The sequence below is a fragment of the Bicyclus anynana genome, chromosome 6, assembly GCF_947172395.1.
Source record: "Bicyclus anynana chromosome 6, ilBicAnyn1.1, whole genome shotgun sequence".
Taxonomy (NCBI): Eukaryota; Metazoa; Arthropoda; class Insecta; order Lepidoptera; family Nymphalidae; genus Bicyclus; species Bicyclus anynana.
The window spans coordinates 18,659,344-18,676,082 of record NC_069088.1 but is presented as its reverse complement, the minus strand read 5'-3'; the positions used below and the strand labels follow the sequence as shown (position 1 = coordinate 18,676,082).

The 16,739-nt window shown below is 46.3% G+C and overlaps 1 protein-coding gene across 2 annotated transcripts in view; it reads right to left on the bottom strand.

The window, feature by feature from the left end:
* Nucleotides 1-16,739, bottom strand: part of LOC112052112 (fat-like cadherin-related tumor suppressor homolog) — a 70,615-nt gene that overhangs the window by 6,747 nt on the left and 47,129 nt on the right. The window contains exons 7-11 of one of the 2 annotated variants that reach the window (XM_052882248.1): nt 12,576-13,691; nt 6,905-7,259; nt 6,819-6,839; nt 4,876-6,636; nt 1,228-2,144 (exon numbers count right to left, since the gene is read on the bottom strand). In XM_052882248.1, the coding sequence (XP_052738208.1) occupies nt 1,228-2,144; nt 4,876-6,636; nt 6,819-6,839; nt 6,905-7,259; nt 12,576-13,691 (4,170 nt within the window). The remainder of the gene's footprint in view (nt 1-1,227; nt 2,145-4,875; nt 6,637-6,818; nt 6,840-6,904; nt 7,260-12,575; nt 13,692-16,739) is intronic. The other variant, XM_052882249.1, reaches the window with a different exon arrangement.

The following is a 16,739-nucleotide window of genomic DNA, read 5'->3' as shown; positions in this document are numbered from 1 at the left end:
AATAGGTCCCGACTACTAATAATAATAAATAATAATTGCTTTCTACACTTCTGAACTGAGCTTGTTTTTTTTCTTTTCAGTTTTTGTATAATTTATGCAGTCGGGTTTTTTATTTGTTCGTATATCGGCACAAAACAACATGCAACGAACTACTTCATCGCCGAACGGCATAAACACGTGACTCACTACAAGCTCCCCACTACAATAAAAGGAAAATTGTCTGAAAACTTGAAAACTGTCGTACAGCGCGGACCTCTGTGTGACGTCGTTGCGAAGTTTGCGAAGCACTCGTGAAGTTTTCTTTGCAAGAATCCAGTAGTAGTATAAGCAATGGTCAAGAAGCCGACAATTGGGTCACGCTTTTTAAAAGTACCTCGGAAACTCTTTCTCCGTTATATAATTATGTTCACCGATTACTCGAAAACGCCTGAACCGATTTGAAAAATTAGTTTTTGTTTCAAAGGGTTTATTTGCCAATTATGGGACATAATAATCATGTCAGAATCTGATGATGGGATCCTGGAGAAATCGAGGGGAACTTTCGAATATTATAGGGGCAACTAGTGCGTTTGTTAACGTGTTCATTAAGTGTTTTAAAGAACTAGCTACCTTGTGTTAAAGCTTGATGAATTTTTATTGATGACAATTTTCACCTAGATGGGTTGCAACTAGTGTTCCGAAAGATCTTTAGCCTTTAGCCCTTTAGATCTAATGTTTGAGACTCGGTCTTCTTAAGAGCTCGAAGGCTCGAGCCCTTTTTTGACTCGAGTCCTATTTTAGGGCTTAATGTTTTGTAGCGTTTCGTAACTCTGGTCTTCTAAATTAAGACAAGCCTTTTTAGACTTATTTAGAGTAAGTTATTATTTAAACAAAGCCGCCATTCTGAATTTTTTTATTTCCACACTGATTTAGTTCAAAATTGATATTTAGGCATTGCATGAATGGCTAAAACAGATTCTAAAGTAAAAATTTAAAGTAAAACTTAATGCCCGCCATTTTGGATTTAGAGCGACGTAGTTATTTATCGGGCTATTCTCAGCAAACATATAAAATTTAGCCCGTCATGTAAAAGAAGTCCGCCATATCCATCCTAATTAAACTAAAAGTAAGTAACTTAAAATTTGGCTAAGCAGGGAGGAGGATCACTATTTAACATGTTTTGGATCATATTGATAGGCCTAGGAATAGTTATCTCTAAATGTAGAGCAGCGCGGAGAAGCGACTTACCTTCGCGACGAGCGTGCCCGGCTCGGCGTCCTCGGGCAGCGTGACGCTGTAGAGCGGCGCGGAGAAGCGCGGCGCGTTGTCGTTGACGTCGTCCAGCTCCAGCTCCAGCTCCGAGCTGCAGGCCCACGCAGCGCGCTCGCGGTCCTGCGCGTGCGCGCGCAGGCGGTAGGCGGGCACGCGCTCGCGGTCCAGCGCCGCCGCCACGCTCACGACGCCCGTCTCCTTGTGCACGACGAAGTGGTCGGCGTGCTCGCCCGTCAGGAAGAAGCGCAGGCGCGCGTTGGCCGGCTCGTCCGCGTCGCGCACCAGCAGCGCCAGCACGCGCTCGCCGCGCGGCGCGTCCTCGCGCACGCGCGCGCGGTAGCGGTGGCGCACGCAGTAGGGCGGGTTGTCGTTCACGTCCAGCACGGCCACGTGCACCGCCGTGTACGCCGTGAACTTGCCGTCCGTGGCCGCCACCGACAGCGAGTAGGCGGGCTCGCGCTCGCGGTCCAGCGCGCGCGCCACGTGCAGCTCGCCCGAGGCGCGCACGGCGAAGCGCGCGCGCGGGTCGCCCGCCGCCACGAAGAAGGCGAGCGGCGCGCCCGCGGCGTCCGCGTCGGCCACGGCCAGGCGCGCCAGCACTGTGCCGGCCGGCGCGTCCTCGCGCACGCTGACGGCGGTGGTGTCGGCGGCGAAGCGCGGCGGGCAGTCGTTGTAGTCGGCCAGGCGCACGACGAGCGCGCCGCGCGTTGAGCGGCCACCGCCCGCGTCGCGCGCCTCCAGCGCCAGCCGGTACTCGGCGCGCGTCTCGCGGTCCAGCGGCGCGGTGGTGGTGACCCAGCCGCTGTGCGCGTCCACGGCGAAGGGCGCGTCCGCGTCCAGCAGCGCGAAGCGCACCTCGCCGTTGGAGCCGGCGTCCGGGTCATCGGCCATCACTGCCAACGACAAACGTGGAAGCTGCATTTGCCACACCTCAACCATGTGAACATCGGTACTTTACTGTTAATAACATAATATTAAACACCGAGAGATTTTCTTCGTCTTAATTTATCCATTAGAGTTATTTAAAAAAAAAACAAAGTACAATTAAAGGAGTTAAAATTGTAACAAACTTTCAAAAATCGATTGTTTTATGACATCCTGTATTTTCAAACACTATCTCCTGGCTGCGGTCACAGTAAATAAATACAAACAGTAGTTCAACTCGGCCGTATGTATCTCTAAACAAAATACCTACAGCCGCGCGGTATGTAAACATCTCGTTCGAACCAATTCTCGGTGGTAGTTTGCATGACAATGCAATGTACATCATATTTATTTTGTAAACGGATAACTAAATTTTTACTTTTTTTAGCTTTAGATTTTTCGATTACCTAATAATCATAGGATAATGCAATTTACAGACTGGTATATAGATGATAAAATTGTTATTACAACTATAGGGTTATTAGGGTATAGGGTTATTATATTATGTTATGTTAGGTTACAAAAAGTTCATTAGGGTAAATTCCTAAATTTGGCATACAAAATACTTTTTTTATAACTTACCGGGAACTAAGACTTTTTCATTTAATTTAGTCAAATTTTGATATTATTAACCGACTTCCAAAAAGGAGGAGGTTCTACGTTCGGCTGTATGTATGTTTTTTTTTTTTTTTAATGTATGTCCAGCGATAATTCCGTTAACTATGGACCGATTTTGAAAATTCTTTTTTTGTTTTGTAGGGTTTACTTCCAGGGTGGTCCCATTTTTTTCATGTCAGGATCTGATGATGACATCCTGGAGAAATCGAGGGGAACTTTCGAAAATTGTAAGGACGGCTAGTGCGTTTGTTAATGTTTCCATAAGGTATTTTAAACCACTGCAATTTTATGAAGGTTTGGAGTAGGTCTGATGATGGAGCCGAAACACAGACGATGGAACTCGTCAACGATTTACAGCAGGTACCTTTTGTTTGGGCTTGATTTCTTTCCAACTTTCTTCAACAAGAACAACAACAACTTTCCACCTAGATGGGTTGTGACTGTATTAAGGGTCTGATGATGAAGACGAAGGACAGTTAAGAGAACTCCTCAACGGTTCACAGTAGCTAGCTTGTGATTGGACTTGATAAATTTTTATTGATGAGAACTTTCCACCTAGATGGGTTGTGACAGTATTTGGGTCTGGTGATGAAGACGAAGGATAGTTAAGGGAACTCCTCGACGGTTCACAGTAGCTACCTTGTGTTTTGACTTGATTGAGCTTTATCTGCCATCCTTGGCACATAAAGCTTAGAACCTGCTCTTAGACTACGGCTTCTCCGTTATAAGAAGTAGTATTTAGTCCGCTCCGTCGTCATATTTAATATACGTCTATAGCGGTTAAAATAAAATAAAAAATAAATGTGCATTACATAAGGGATTAGTGCTAACATAATCTACTACCCTACACTGCGCGTGGCCCGACACGCACTTGGCCGGTTTTTTATTTGTTCAGGTAGTGTGGAGGTAATACCTAGATGGCATCACCAAAATAAATATATGAATACGATCAATCCTTCAAGGTTATTGACCGTAGTATCAGCCTTATTTAAATCCACCATTCAAAAAGCAACACGTATTTTTATTGATCACTTTCTATTTTGCAATAATTTACAAAGTATTTTATTTATCTATTTAAAAAAAGTATATTTACAATCACAAAACTAAATGGAAACACAAAGTTGGCAAATGTAATTAAAATGCTGGAGGCGGGCAGCCCTATCACATGTTTATGTACCGCACGGCTGTAGGTATTTATTTCAAAAATATGGCCGAGTCGGAATACTCACTCTATACATATAATATCTTTACTCTGGTATTAGGGTGACAGGTAACTCTTCCAATGTCAAATGTCTGTTTGTTTTACATATACCGCACTTTGATTACTATATGATTAAAGATACCACATCACAAATAAATTTTAAAAGCACATTTTGATCACAAAATCTCGAGTTTATCAAATGGGTGTCGCTTTCACTTCCACGATAAGGTTTGCAATTGATCACTTTATGCTTTTATATACAGGATGTATATAAAAGATTTGTATAGTTTTCCAAAAATCCCTAGGGTGACCAAGTTATATTTATTTTAGGATTTTTCAAAAATTTCTGTCTTGAATATTTTTTTTAATGCTGTAGCTGCTTGAGTTCGGATTTTGAAGATCTAATTTTTGTTAAATATTACGAATTAAATTATTAATTTACTATAACACTATTTTTGTGTATAACGTTTTATTTCTTTTGTTCAAGAAGCTTTGAAAAATCCTAGAAAAATGTAACTTGGTCACCCTAGGGATTTTTGGAAAGCTATTCAAATTAGTTTTAGATAATTAGGTGATGTGTCTACTATTTGCGTTTTATCCATAAATTACGGACACCCTGTCTTTGCAACTTTAATAATTACTGGGCACTTGCTTACATTTAATAATAACGTTCACTGTATTCATAATTCGTCGAAACATACGTATCAGTGTGATTTTTCGGTTTTACTCGTTTAGGTCGTAATATTAGGTAACTTATGTTGAGATTACACTAATAATTATCGATTATATTGTAGTTAGACCAGAGTATATACTGTGGTTAGACTTTTGAACAAAGTTGTCCGTCTACATGGCAGCGGTGAAGTCAAACGCGCAGTACTCACGCTGCACGACGCTGGCGTGCGGCGGCGTGTTCTCGGCCAGCGTCACGGCATACGGCTGCGAGTGGAAGCTGGGCGCGTGCTCGTTGACGTCCAGCACGTGCAGGCGCGTCGTCACCATGCTGGCCAGCGCGCCCTCCCCCGCCACCACCCCCACCGTGTGGTCGGGCGCGCGCTCGCGGTCCAGCGGCGCCGCCAGCAGCAGGCGGCCCGCCGCGTCCAGCGCGAACTGCTCCTGCGGCTCGGCGGCCGGCGCCAGGCGCAGCGCGGGCAGCGGCCCCCCGCCCGCCGCGCGCAGCTCGCACACCACGGTGCCGGGCGGCGCGTCCTCGGGCAGGAACAGCGCGGGCGGCGGCGGCTCCAGGCGCGGCGCGCGCTCGCCGGCCGCCAGCAGGCGCACGGCCACGCCCGCCTCGCCCGCCAGCCCGCCGCCGTCCGTGGCGCGCACCCAGGCCTGCAGCGTGCGCCCCGCCAGCGCCGACGCGTCGCGCGCCAGCGACAGCGCGCCCGTCAGCGCGTCCACGGCCAGCAGCGCCGCGTCGCCGCCCGGCGCACCGTACAGCGAGTAGCGCAGGCGCGCGTGCTCGCCCGCGTCCGCGTCGCGCGCCGCCAGCGCCAGGAACGGCAGCAGCGGCGCGCGGTCGGCGCGCACGGCGGCGCGGTACTCGCGCAGCGGGAACTGCGGCGCGTGGTCGTTGACGTCGCCCACGCGCACGCGCACGGCGGCGTGCGCCAGCCGCGCGCCGCCGTCGCTGGCCGTCACGGGCACCAGCCATTCGGCGCGCCGCTCGCGGTCCAGCGCCGCGCGCGCGCTCACGGCGCCGCTGCGCGCGTCCACGGCGAACAGCTCGCGCAGGCGCGCCGACGGGATGGAGTAGGTCACGGCGCCGTACTCGCCCGCGTCCGCGTCCAGCGCCGCCACCGTGGCCAGCGGCTGCGGCGGCGGCCGGTTCTCGTCCACGCGCGCCTCGTACACCGGCTGCGTGAAGCGCGGCGCGTGGCGGTTGGCGGGCGCCAGCGACAGCTTGACGCGCGCGAAGGCGGCGTGCGCGCCGTCGGACGCGGACACGTTGAGCGCGCGCGGCGCCGCGCCGGCCGCCCAGCGCGCGTCCAGCAGCGTGAGCACGCCGGTGCGCGCGTCCACGGCCAGCGCGCGCCGCTCGCCCGCCGGCGCCTGCAGCTCGTAGCGCAGGCGCGGCGCGTCGCGCGCGTCCTCGTCCCACGCCGCCACGCGCGCCAGCGCCACGCCGCGCGCCGCCTCCTCGGACACCAGCGCCGCCACCACGGCGCGCTCCATGCGCGGCGCGCAGTCGTTGACGTCCTCCACGGACACGAACAGGTGCGCCGTGGTCAGCAGCGGCGGGCGGCCGGCGTCGCGCGCCGTGAGCAGCAGGTGGTGCTCGGCGCGCCGCTCGGCGTCCAGCGGCGCCGCCACGCGCACCTCGCCCGTGCGCGCGTCCACGGCGAAAGGCGGCTCGTCCGCGCCGCCCCACGCCGCCAGCGAGTAGGCGACCTCGCCGGCGGCGCCGTCGTCGGCGTCGGTGGCCGTCGCCGTCAGCAGGACGTCGCCGACGGCCGCCGCCTCGGACACCGTGGCGCGGAACTCGTCGCGGCCGAAGTCGGGCGCGCAGTCGTTGGCGTCCAGCACGGCGAGCGTGACGAAGAGGTCGGCGAAGGCGCCCGTCACGCCGTCCGTGGCGCGCACGGTGAGCGCGTGCTCGCGCGCCGTCTCGTAGTCCAGCGCCGCGCGCGCCACCAGCGTGCCTGCGACAGGCGCGCGGTCAGACGGCCCCCGGAGCGCACTCCGGGGGCCGCCGGGGAGCGGGCGGGGGTGCGGACGGGAGGGTGCGACAAGCGGCTAGCGACGGGTGAGGTGCACGAGACTGAACAGTGAGGTGTGGGGCGCTACGACACGGCATGCGAGGCACAGCGGGAGGTATACTCACAGGCGCCGCCGCGGCCGGGCGCTGCGGACAGAACAACGAGTTAGTGACGGCGGGGCGGGCGCCGGGCGCCGGTCGCGGGCACTCACCGGAGTCGAAGTGGATCTCGAACAGGTCGCGCGCGCCCGCGAGCAGCGTGTAGATGAGCGGGCGCGCGAGCGGCGAGCGCGCCTGCAGCGAGCCCAGCGGCGCGCCGGGCGCCACGTCCTCGCGCGCCTCCAGCCGCGCGTGCGCCGCAGGCCAGGCGGGCGCCGCGCCGCCGCCCCACACGCGCACGGCCACGCCGGCCTCGGCGCCGCACGCGGGCGCGCCGCCGTCGAAGGCCGCCACGGTGAGCTCGTACAGCTGCTGGTGCGCGTCCAGCGTCTGCTTGAGCGAGATGTGGCCCGTGCGCCGGTCCACGCGGAACAGCTCGCCGTGGCCGCGCTTCATCTCGTAGCGCACCTGCAACCGCTCGGGCTGTACCGCACTCGTCCACGGATGGCTCAGTCGGTCCATCTTCGCAATGAGCTTGGTTTTTTTACTTTTTAATCGACTTCCAAAGGCTGTACCTATGTATGATTTTTTAGGTATGATCAGCCATATTTCCGTCATTTATGTACCGATTTTAAAAATATTTTTTTTAATTTTTTTTTAATTATTAAATAAAATGAAACTTGGGACGATTCGAGACCATAATACGTAGGTTAAAGGATACTTTTAATCACGAAAATTAAATCAGAAGAGGGTGTAGTTGGGGTTTTTATGGAAAGCTACGTAGTAAATACTGCAAAAATACTAAAAATAATGTCATTCAAGATTTATTATTCTACCCCTAAATAGTTAAAATTCGTATGCTGGACAGCAAGATAATCCAAAAACCGGGGTTAAAAAAAAATTCAACAGACTTCAAAAACATAAAATAAAAAAAATAATAAAACATACTGACTAAACTAAAAAGCGAAAAATAACATCATACTAAGAAAAATAATTTCATGTCATGTAAGAATATCTTATAATGATTTAGGTTTTCAGTCAGTGTTCTTGTAGTTTTCTTCAGAAACGGCTTATAAACAAAAGATAAAAATAACATTTAAGAGGTATTTTTCTAATTTATTTTTGAAAATAGGCAATGTGTCACCAGCTATATCAATATTTACTTCCTTAGAAATAGAAATATGTTATATGTGAAAATCATTCTATTTAATGGAGCGCCTAAATTTTTTTGGAGTAACTAGTCCAAAAAGGCGTGAAATTTGTGACCCGACAATATGGTCTTGGTATTCTGAAAGAAATTCTAGAAAGTAAAGTGGATGCATCTACCGGTCCATTAAGTAATTTATATAAGAAACATAAATCTAACATCTTTCTACGATCCGAGAGAGCTAACAATTTGTAATGGTGTATAATCTGTGTTATAACTAATATTATTTCTGCTTTTAAGTAACTTATCACAAATACTAAGATGGAAGATAAGTAAATCGCTTTTAGATTCGTTCAATTCTCTTAGTGTGTACGTTGTAATATGGATTCCATACAACTGAACCGTATCATAAAATACTTCTCGTCAAAACGCATTAAATAACAAAATTTTAGTGCTGGAGTTCTTGAAATATTTGCAACTACGATTGAAAAAACCAGTGATTTTTTAAGCTTTTTTATATGTCTGTCTATATGAGCTATAAAACTTAGTTTGTGGTCGATTGTAATACCTAAATCTCTAATCGAATCGAACTGGGCCGAGTGAAGTTTTCATGAATGAAAATAAACACATTAACATTTCTTATGATTCAAAACCATATTGTTATTATGACACCATTTAGTCAACCTATCCAAATCTTCCTGCAGAAGAATTAAATCGCTTTCTAAATTTATAGTTCTAAATGTTTTTAAATCATCCGCATAAAGTAGCACTTCAGAGTTAGAAAAGTAATGAATAATACTGTTAATAAATATATTGAAAAGTATAGGACTTAAAAGCGAACCCTGAGGAACTCCTGATTGTGCTAAGTAAGAAAAAGGTGATTCAAAATCTACCACTACCACTGTCATTTGTCTCTTAATTAAATAAGAGCTTAACCAATTAACAATATTACCAGTAAATCCGTGTTGTTTTACCTTTAAGATCAGGAGACAATCTAGGGCCATTATATTTTTATTACAGTTTGATTTGTTAATTAAGTTGTCCTGACAAGTGTTGTGAATCATAACCTTTGTTTGACATTAGTTTTCTTATTTTTGTAATCACTTTTGAGACTGCCAACGTGAGAATCTAGATTAGACTGTATTGATCTTAGTTTGTAAAATCCATATTGTTTGGTAGTTAAAACAGATTTCATGTACCAATTAATATGAGGACATACCAAGGACTCATATACTTTAGATAAGATATATATAGTATACATTCTCAACGAATTGAAAATATACAACGAGCATTTACTAGACATCTTGCCTTTATATCAAGCGGTATGTCGCATAGGATGCCTTACCACCAGCGTCTAGCACAGTTTAAAATGTTACCGCTGCGAAGAAGACGTGAAATGCTTGATTTATGCTTTCTTCACAAATTAATAAATAATAAAATCAAGTGTGGTAACTTACTGGAAAGGATATTTTTTTCAGTCCCGCGTAGATATCCACGCTACCGTACTACGAAAGTATTTCATGTTCCTTTTATAAGGACTAACCTTGGTATGCAGGCCCCTATCAGACGAATTTGTGCCAAATATAATGAAATATCCAAAACCATACCAGGTATTGACATTTTTCACAACTCCTTCAATGTTTTTAAAAACAAGGTACACCACCATTTTGTACTTAATAATAATAATAATTAATTAAATAAATAAATTGTCTTAGATTTAGTTTATTACTTTTCTTCTCTTTCTATTTGTTATAAATAATTTAGAATAAGTTTAAATATATTGTCAACTTTAATTTAATTTTGTATGTAATTTTACCTAGTAATCTAATTTAATAATTGTATTCAATGAATTTGTTTTCCTTTTATGCTAATGTTTTATAATAGTATACTTTTTTTATTAACTTTGACATAATATAATATTATTATAAGCTTGACATATAATTATTATGAAAGTGTTGACATGAAATTATATAAAATGTTATGTGCGCCTAGAGTTAGTATACATATCAGATTTTTTGTGGCATATTGTATTGTTTTTAATGGTTAATATGTGTATTGTTGGCGTGCTTTAAATAAATAAATAAAATAAATAAATAAGATTGACAATTTGGCAATGGGCCGATACTTAGAGACATCTCTTTAATCACCTTCCTTGAAACCCGGTACAATAAGAGCAAATTTCCAGGTTGAAGGGAAAATACCATCATCGAATGATCAAAATAAATAAATTATTATATATTAATTCCGCAAAGTAACGTCTTTTTTACATCATCAACTGAAAATTATATTTTCTCTAACGAAGCCCCTGTAGTGTTTTTATGTTTAATTTGTTGCGATATCGAAGAGGAGGAATTTGAGCGATTAGATGAATTCACATTATACACACTTGAGAAATGGTTTACAAATCCATTACATATACTAACACTATCTGTTAATGTTTCATTCAAATAATTTTGACCATCGATGCTGGAAAATCACTTTGATTATTTCGACGCTGTTTTAAAAAGGTTCAAAAATATTTGGTATTACGCTTTATACTGGACTCAACTTTATCAGTATAGCTTCTATAGCACGCAACAATGAAGAGCTCACACCTATGCCTCAGCAGCTTAAACTCGATGTCATCAAGTGGGTTTCCAAATTTCTAAAGCGAAGTCTTAATTTCTTTTTCTTTTAATCGTCTAATTAAAATTATTGAATACCAATGCGGATACTGAACATTTTTTGAACATTTAAGAGGAATTCGCTTTGTAATAACTTCCTTAACAATAGAGTAAAAAGCAGCTAACATTTTTTCAACATCTGAACATGGAGATAAAATTTGAGTCCAAGGAATTTCTTTCATTCAGAAGACCCTTCCTACTCAAACATCCTATACTATTTGTATTTTTTTCAGCACTGCAATTAACCAACATCTTGCTTGTTGTTTGACTCAGCCACGATCCTGGCGGAACAAGTGATATCTCTCATCGAATAATTCGTTACCAATAACACTGGTTTAACCAGGTTTCAGTGATAGCAATTACATCACAGTCGCAAACTTAAAATTTAACAAAATATATCAGTAGGTACATTTAGTTTTCATACCTCATAATAATTTCCATTTCGCGATCATACTAATTGCCAACAATTTTCCTTTTTGAACTTCCTAGCCTGCGCTGGCAGTGCCTTTGCTTCAGGGCTTAGGTGTTCCATAATATAGATCCCACGCTATTCTCATTTACATTTTATTAACTCCTTCGATTCAATTTTTTGGCATGATAGAAAAAGATTAGGTAATTAGTAATTACAAAAATAGAACGTTTGACGCAGCAATTTGAGTTCAAATTGCAATAGAAGGTAAGCGATAGCAAGCCAGTGCAGCGATGACTAATATAAGCAATCGTGGCGCGGATTGTCATATAATACGACTAGCGGACGCCCGCGACTTCGTCCGCGTAAAAATCGATGTCAACTTTCAACCCCTATTTCACATTCTATTTTGCAAGTTTTATAACTTATACCTAATAAATAGTCCACTTATCATTTTACATTTACAAATGTACCTAGAAAAATTAAGGACTTTCCGTGCAAACTTTCTACCCCTACTTCACCCATTTCTGATTTTGTTTTCGCGACAAAAAGTATCCTATTATCCTTCTACGTATTATGGTCTCAAATCGTCTTAAGTAGCATTTGAATTCATTCTGTAGTTTCAGCGTGATGCCCGGTCAAAAAAAGGCAAACAGACAGACAATAAATAGAAAATAGGCTTCAGTATCGATCTCCTACCTCTACCCTACTCCTACCCTACCCGTACCCTAACTGTATCCTACCCCTAACCTAGGCATACACTCCCCTACCCTGCCCTACCCCAATCTACCCCTACCCTACCTTTACCCCTACCCTACCCTTACACAACCCCTACCCTACCTGTACCCTACCCTACCCTACCCTATACATTTCCTAACTTACCCCTACCCTTAGCAAAATCGGTCCAGCGTGGTGCGATGACAAAGGAAAATAGAGACTTCTATGCTAAAATTATAATCTTTGGATCTACTGGACCGATTTGAAAGATTGTTTTACCAATAGAAAGCTAGTGTCATAGGCTATGTTTGATTCCCATATTCACACAGGAACGGGAACTACGTAATTGAAAGCGCGGGGCGTCATGTAGCGGAATTTCTGCGTCTTTTAGAAATTTTGTATTATCTCCGAAACTATTTAACTAATTAACATACTATAAAGGGCAAATCTTATCTCCATAATATCCTTGTGATTATTAAATAATTTATTTTGATAAGGAATTAAGTTGAGTAGCATAAATAATGACGCAAACCTAAGTATATAAAATTTATAATTTTTAAAACATAAAAGGTACTATATCTGCTAATATATAGAAGATAGATATATGGTGTCGCGGACTTTTTTGTAGAACTTTTAAAGTTTCAAAAAGCCTCCATACATTTATTTCAGTTATTAGGTTTATACGAAACAACATGCGAAAACATAAATAGAAGGGGTGAAATAGTATATTCCGCGATTACACTAACGACACATGACTCGTAACAGTACAAGCTAACTGTCACTCGAACACCGCCGGTCGTGCGCCGCATGTAGTCGCATGCAGTCGCGACGCAGCAGACGAGCCTCACCTCGCCGTTGTCGCCGGCGTCGGCGTCCACGGCGCGCACCTGCAGCACGGCGGCGCCGGGCCCCGCGCCCGCCGGCACGGCCGCCACGTACGGCCGGCCCACGAACTGCGGGCAGTTGTCGTTGACGTCCGTCACCGCCACGTGCAGGCGCGCGTGCGCCACGCGCTCGCCGCCGCGCGCCTCCAGCAGCAGCGCGTACGCGGCGCGCGTCTCGCGGTCCAGCGCCAGCCCCGTGCTGCGCACCGCGCCCGACGTGGCGCCCACGGCGAAGCCCGGCGTCGGGTTGAGGATGCGGAACGTCACGTGCTCGCCCAGCGCCGCGCCCAGCACGCCCACCACGCACAGCACGCCGGCGCGCGTCGAGTTCTCCACCACCGCCGCGTAGTAGTCCGTCTGCTGGAAGGCCAGCCCCGCGGGCTCGGGCGCGTGCGCCGTCACCTCCACGCGCGCCGTGGCGGCGTGCGCGCCGTCCGACACGCGCACGCGCAGCCGGTGCGCGCCCGGCGCCAGCGCCGCGTCCGCCACGCGCAGCTCGCCGGCGGCCGACAGCGCGAAGGCGCGCGCGTCGCCCTCCACCAGGTCGAAGGCCAGCGGCGGGCGGCCGGCGGGGTCGTCGGCGTCGGCGGCGGCCAGCGCCAGCACCAGCACGCCGGGCGCCGTGGGCAGCAGCAGCTCGGCGGCGTAGGCGGGCTGCGAGAAAGCGGGCGCGCAGTCGTTCTCGTCCAGCACGTCCACGGTGACGGCGGCGCTGGAGTGCGCGGGCAGGCGCGGGTGGCCGGCGTCCAGCACGCGCACGGTGAAGCTGTGGCGCGCGGCGCGCTCGCGGTCCAGCGGCGCGGCGAGCCGCAACGCGCCCGTGACGGCGTCGACGCGGAACAGCGCGGCGGCCTCGGGCTCCAGCACCTCGAAGGCGCGCTGGCGGTTGGCGGGCGAGTCGCCGTCGGCCGTGGCCAGCACGAGCGGCGTGCCGGGCGGCGCGGCGGCGTCGGCCACCAGCGCGCCCGCGGGCGCCGCCTCGGACACGCGGCCGCGGTAGGCGCGCTGCAGCAGGCGCGGCGGGAACTCGTTGCGGTCCAGCACGTGCACGGCCACGCGGGCGCGCGCGCTGCCGCCGCCCTGCGCGACGACGGCTCGTTACAATCAGAGTTCAGACACCGCACGCCCCGAGGGTTGCGGACAGCGACACGGACAAGAAGCGGGTCATCGGCCGCCGGGGAGCTTGTAGCGGAACGATGAAAATGAATGCTAGTGGAAGTCCCGCCACTATTGCGTTGGTTCCTTAGCAGAAACCGACTTACGTGTTTTGGTGCTGAAGTAATCCGTCTAGGAGTAAGCTAGCTCTGAACACAAAAGGCCACACGTGAAACCTTGGGAGATTTGGATGGCGAAACAAAACTACTGGAGAAGGACACCGACCGCGCTGAGGAAGGCGGGTCCCGCACTGATTCGCACTGACAAGTAGAAAGCTCTAACTAAGCATAAGCATATAATTCTGAACTGAGCTTTTTTCTTTTCAGTTTTTTTATACGTTATGCAGTCGGGTTGTTTATTTGTTTAATTTATTTATTTATTTCACACTTTTTAGTTACGATAGATGGTTAAATTTGGATTTATTTACGTTTTACGATAGGTACGATTTATTTATTTACGTTTATTACAAAGTACGATAATTTATACGTCCAACCGAGGTTAATTAAATATTCAAAATATCTACGGAACGTTCGGTGGGCGAATCCGACGCACTTAGCCGATTTTTATAATCAATATATTTAGTCTGTTTTATAATTTTACTTCACAAACCTGCTCGCACATAAATAATCATCCGCCTCGCGTATTTTTACCCGACTGCAAGAAGGGTTATGTTTTTCGCGCGTATCTTGTATGTATGTATGTATGTAATATTCTTTATTACCTCATATCTTCCAAACCACTAAACGGATTTACGTAATAAGGCTATCGTTAATTTGTCTCAATAACCCAAGTGTTCTTAGATAGGTGAAACTAAAAAAAAAATAACCAGACGACTGTGAGACGCTATAGACTCGAGGTAAAAAAAAAAAATTTTTTTTTCTAATATGGGTATCAAATTCAAGAACTTTTTGTGAGGATTCTAAAATGGTATATCATGTCCATGTTTAAAAAAAACTACAATTAGAAAAACGTTATTTATTAGTTGTCTATACAAAATACGCGAGGCGGATGACTATAGGTGCGAGCAGGTTTGTGAAGTGAAGTTATAAACACTTTGTAATAAACGTAATAAATAAATCCGAAATTAACCATCTATCGTAACTAAAAAATGTGAAATAAATAAATTAATTAAACAAATAAAAACCCGACTGCATAAAGTATAAAAAAAAAAACTGAAAAGAATAAAAACAAGCTCAGTCCAAAAGTGTAGAAAGCAATTAGAAATAAAAAAAATACAACCGACTTCAAAACCTAAAAACGTACCTACTAAAAAGCGAAAAATAACATCATAATATGTTCTACCTGCTGATCAGTATGAAGGCGGTGCTAAGCCGGTGATGTATTAATTCAAGCCATGTGAGAATATCTTATAAATTTAGATTTTGCAGACAGTGTTGTTTCATGTGGTCCTGTCAGAAATGGCTTAAATTAGACAACACCGGCAGAATCGCTTAGGTAATTAGGGAACTGAAGTACCTGACCCGGCGATATCGAATCTACATCGTGGTTGTGGCCGAGAAGAATCCGGACATAGATTCATCAGAGAAAAACCAAATGTAAGTACTTTGAATCTTTAAAGTATTTGCCATCCTTATTTATAGTATTTCCTATCCTTTATTAATTCCGCGTTTAATTATCGATTTTTAATTAATTAAAATTTAATAATTATTTTTAGTTTTACAAGATTTTCCATCCACGGAAACAACGTACTAGGGTTAGCAATAGGAATAGTAGGAATAGTACAATAGACAAGAATAGAAATATAGATATAGACATGTCGAACGATACAGATACTATTTTCAAGTCACTTAGATTAGTGCCCAAATTTGATGGTAATCCACATGTCCTGACGCGATTTATCAATCTATGTGATCAATTAGTATTAACGCATTTTAAATCGGAGCCTGGTAACGATTTATCCAATTTGGCACTATTTAACGGCATCCTTAATAAAGTAACAGGACCGGTTGCTAGGCTTATAAACTCCTATGGAGTTCCAGATAACTGGCACGGTATCCGAAATGCACTAATTAATAATTTTGCTGATCAACGCGATGAGACCGCGCTTTATAATGATTTATCCCTTCAGTGTCAAGGCAATAGTAGTCCCCAAGAGTTCTATGAAAGATGCCAAGACTTGTTCAGTACAATAATTACCTTTATTAGTCTGCATGAAACCATACCAACTACAGTCGAGGCGAAAAGGGTATTATATTCCAAGTTGACGCTACAAGCCTACCTACGAGGACTAAAAGACCCACTAGGTTCTAGGATTCGTTGTATGCGACCTAATTCTATGGAGAAAGCACTTCAATTCGTACAGGAGGAATTGAACACCCTCTATATTCAACAACGCAATGACGGTGGACCGCATAAGAAAGACTTGACAGACAGACAATTACCACCAACTACTATGAATTTTAGACTTCCTTTTAATCACTTTAACAATGTTCCACCAGTAAAATCTTTAACCCTCCAATGACACCGGGTTATAATAACATGCCTGGACCATCACGTCAGCAAGGCATGACGAACCAAGGTTCGCAAGGCTGGAGACCTGGTCCGAGCCTGGTACCACCACCAAGGGGTACAACTCGTACGCAACAAATGTTCCGTGCACCCCCACCTAATTATAAACCGGGAAGTAATGTGTTCAGAATGCCTCCAAGACCTCAGCATCAGACATTAAATTATAACTCCCCGCGTCCTATGAGTGGTGTAACACCTTTTGTCCAGAGACAAATGCCGATGACTGGACACGATTGGAGACAGCATGGCAACCCGCCGCCGTCTAACTATTTCAAATCTCGCGATGTAAATCTCAACGAGCTAGGTTGTTTGTACGATTATGATAATGCCTATCTCGAATACGAACCTTATTACTATACATGCGAGCAATACCCTGAATACTATGAAGCCGATTGCGAGTACACTGATAGCATGACTGTAGAGGAAGTAGAGGACCCTTCTTCT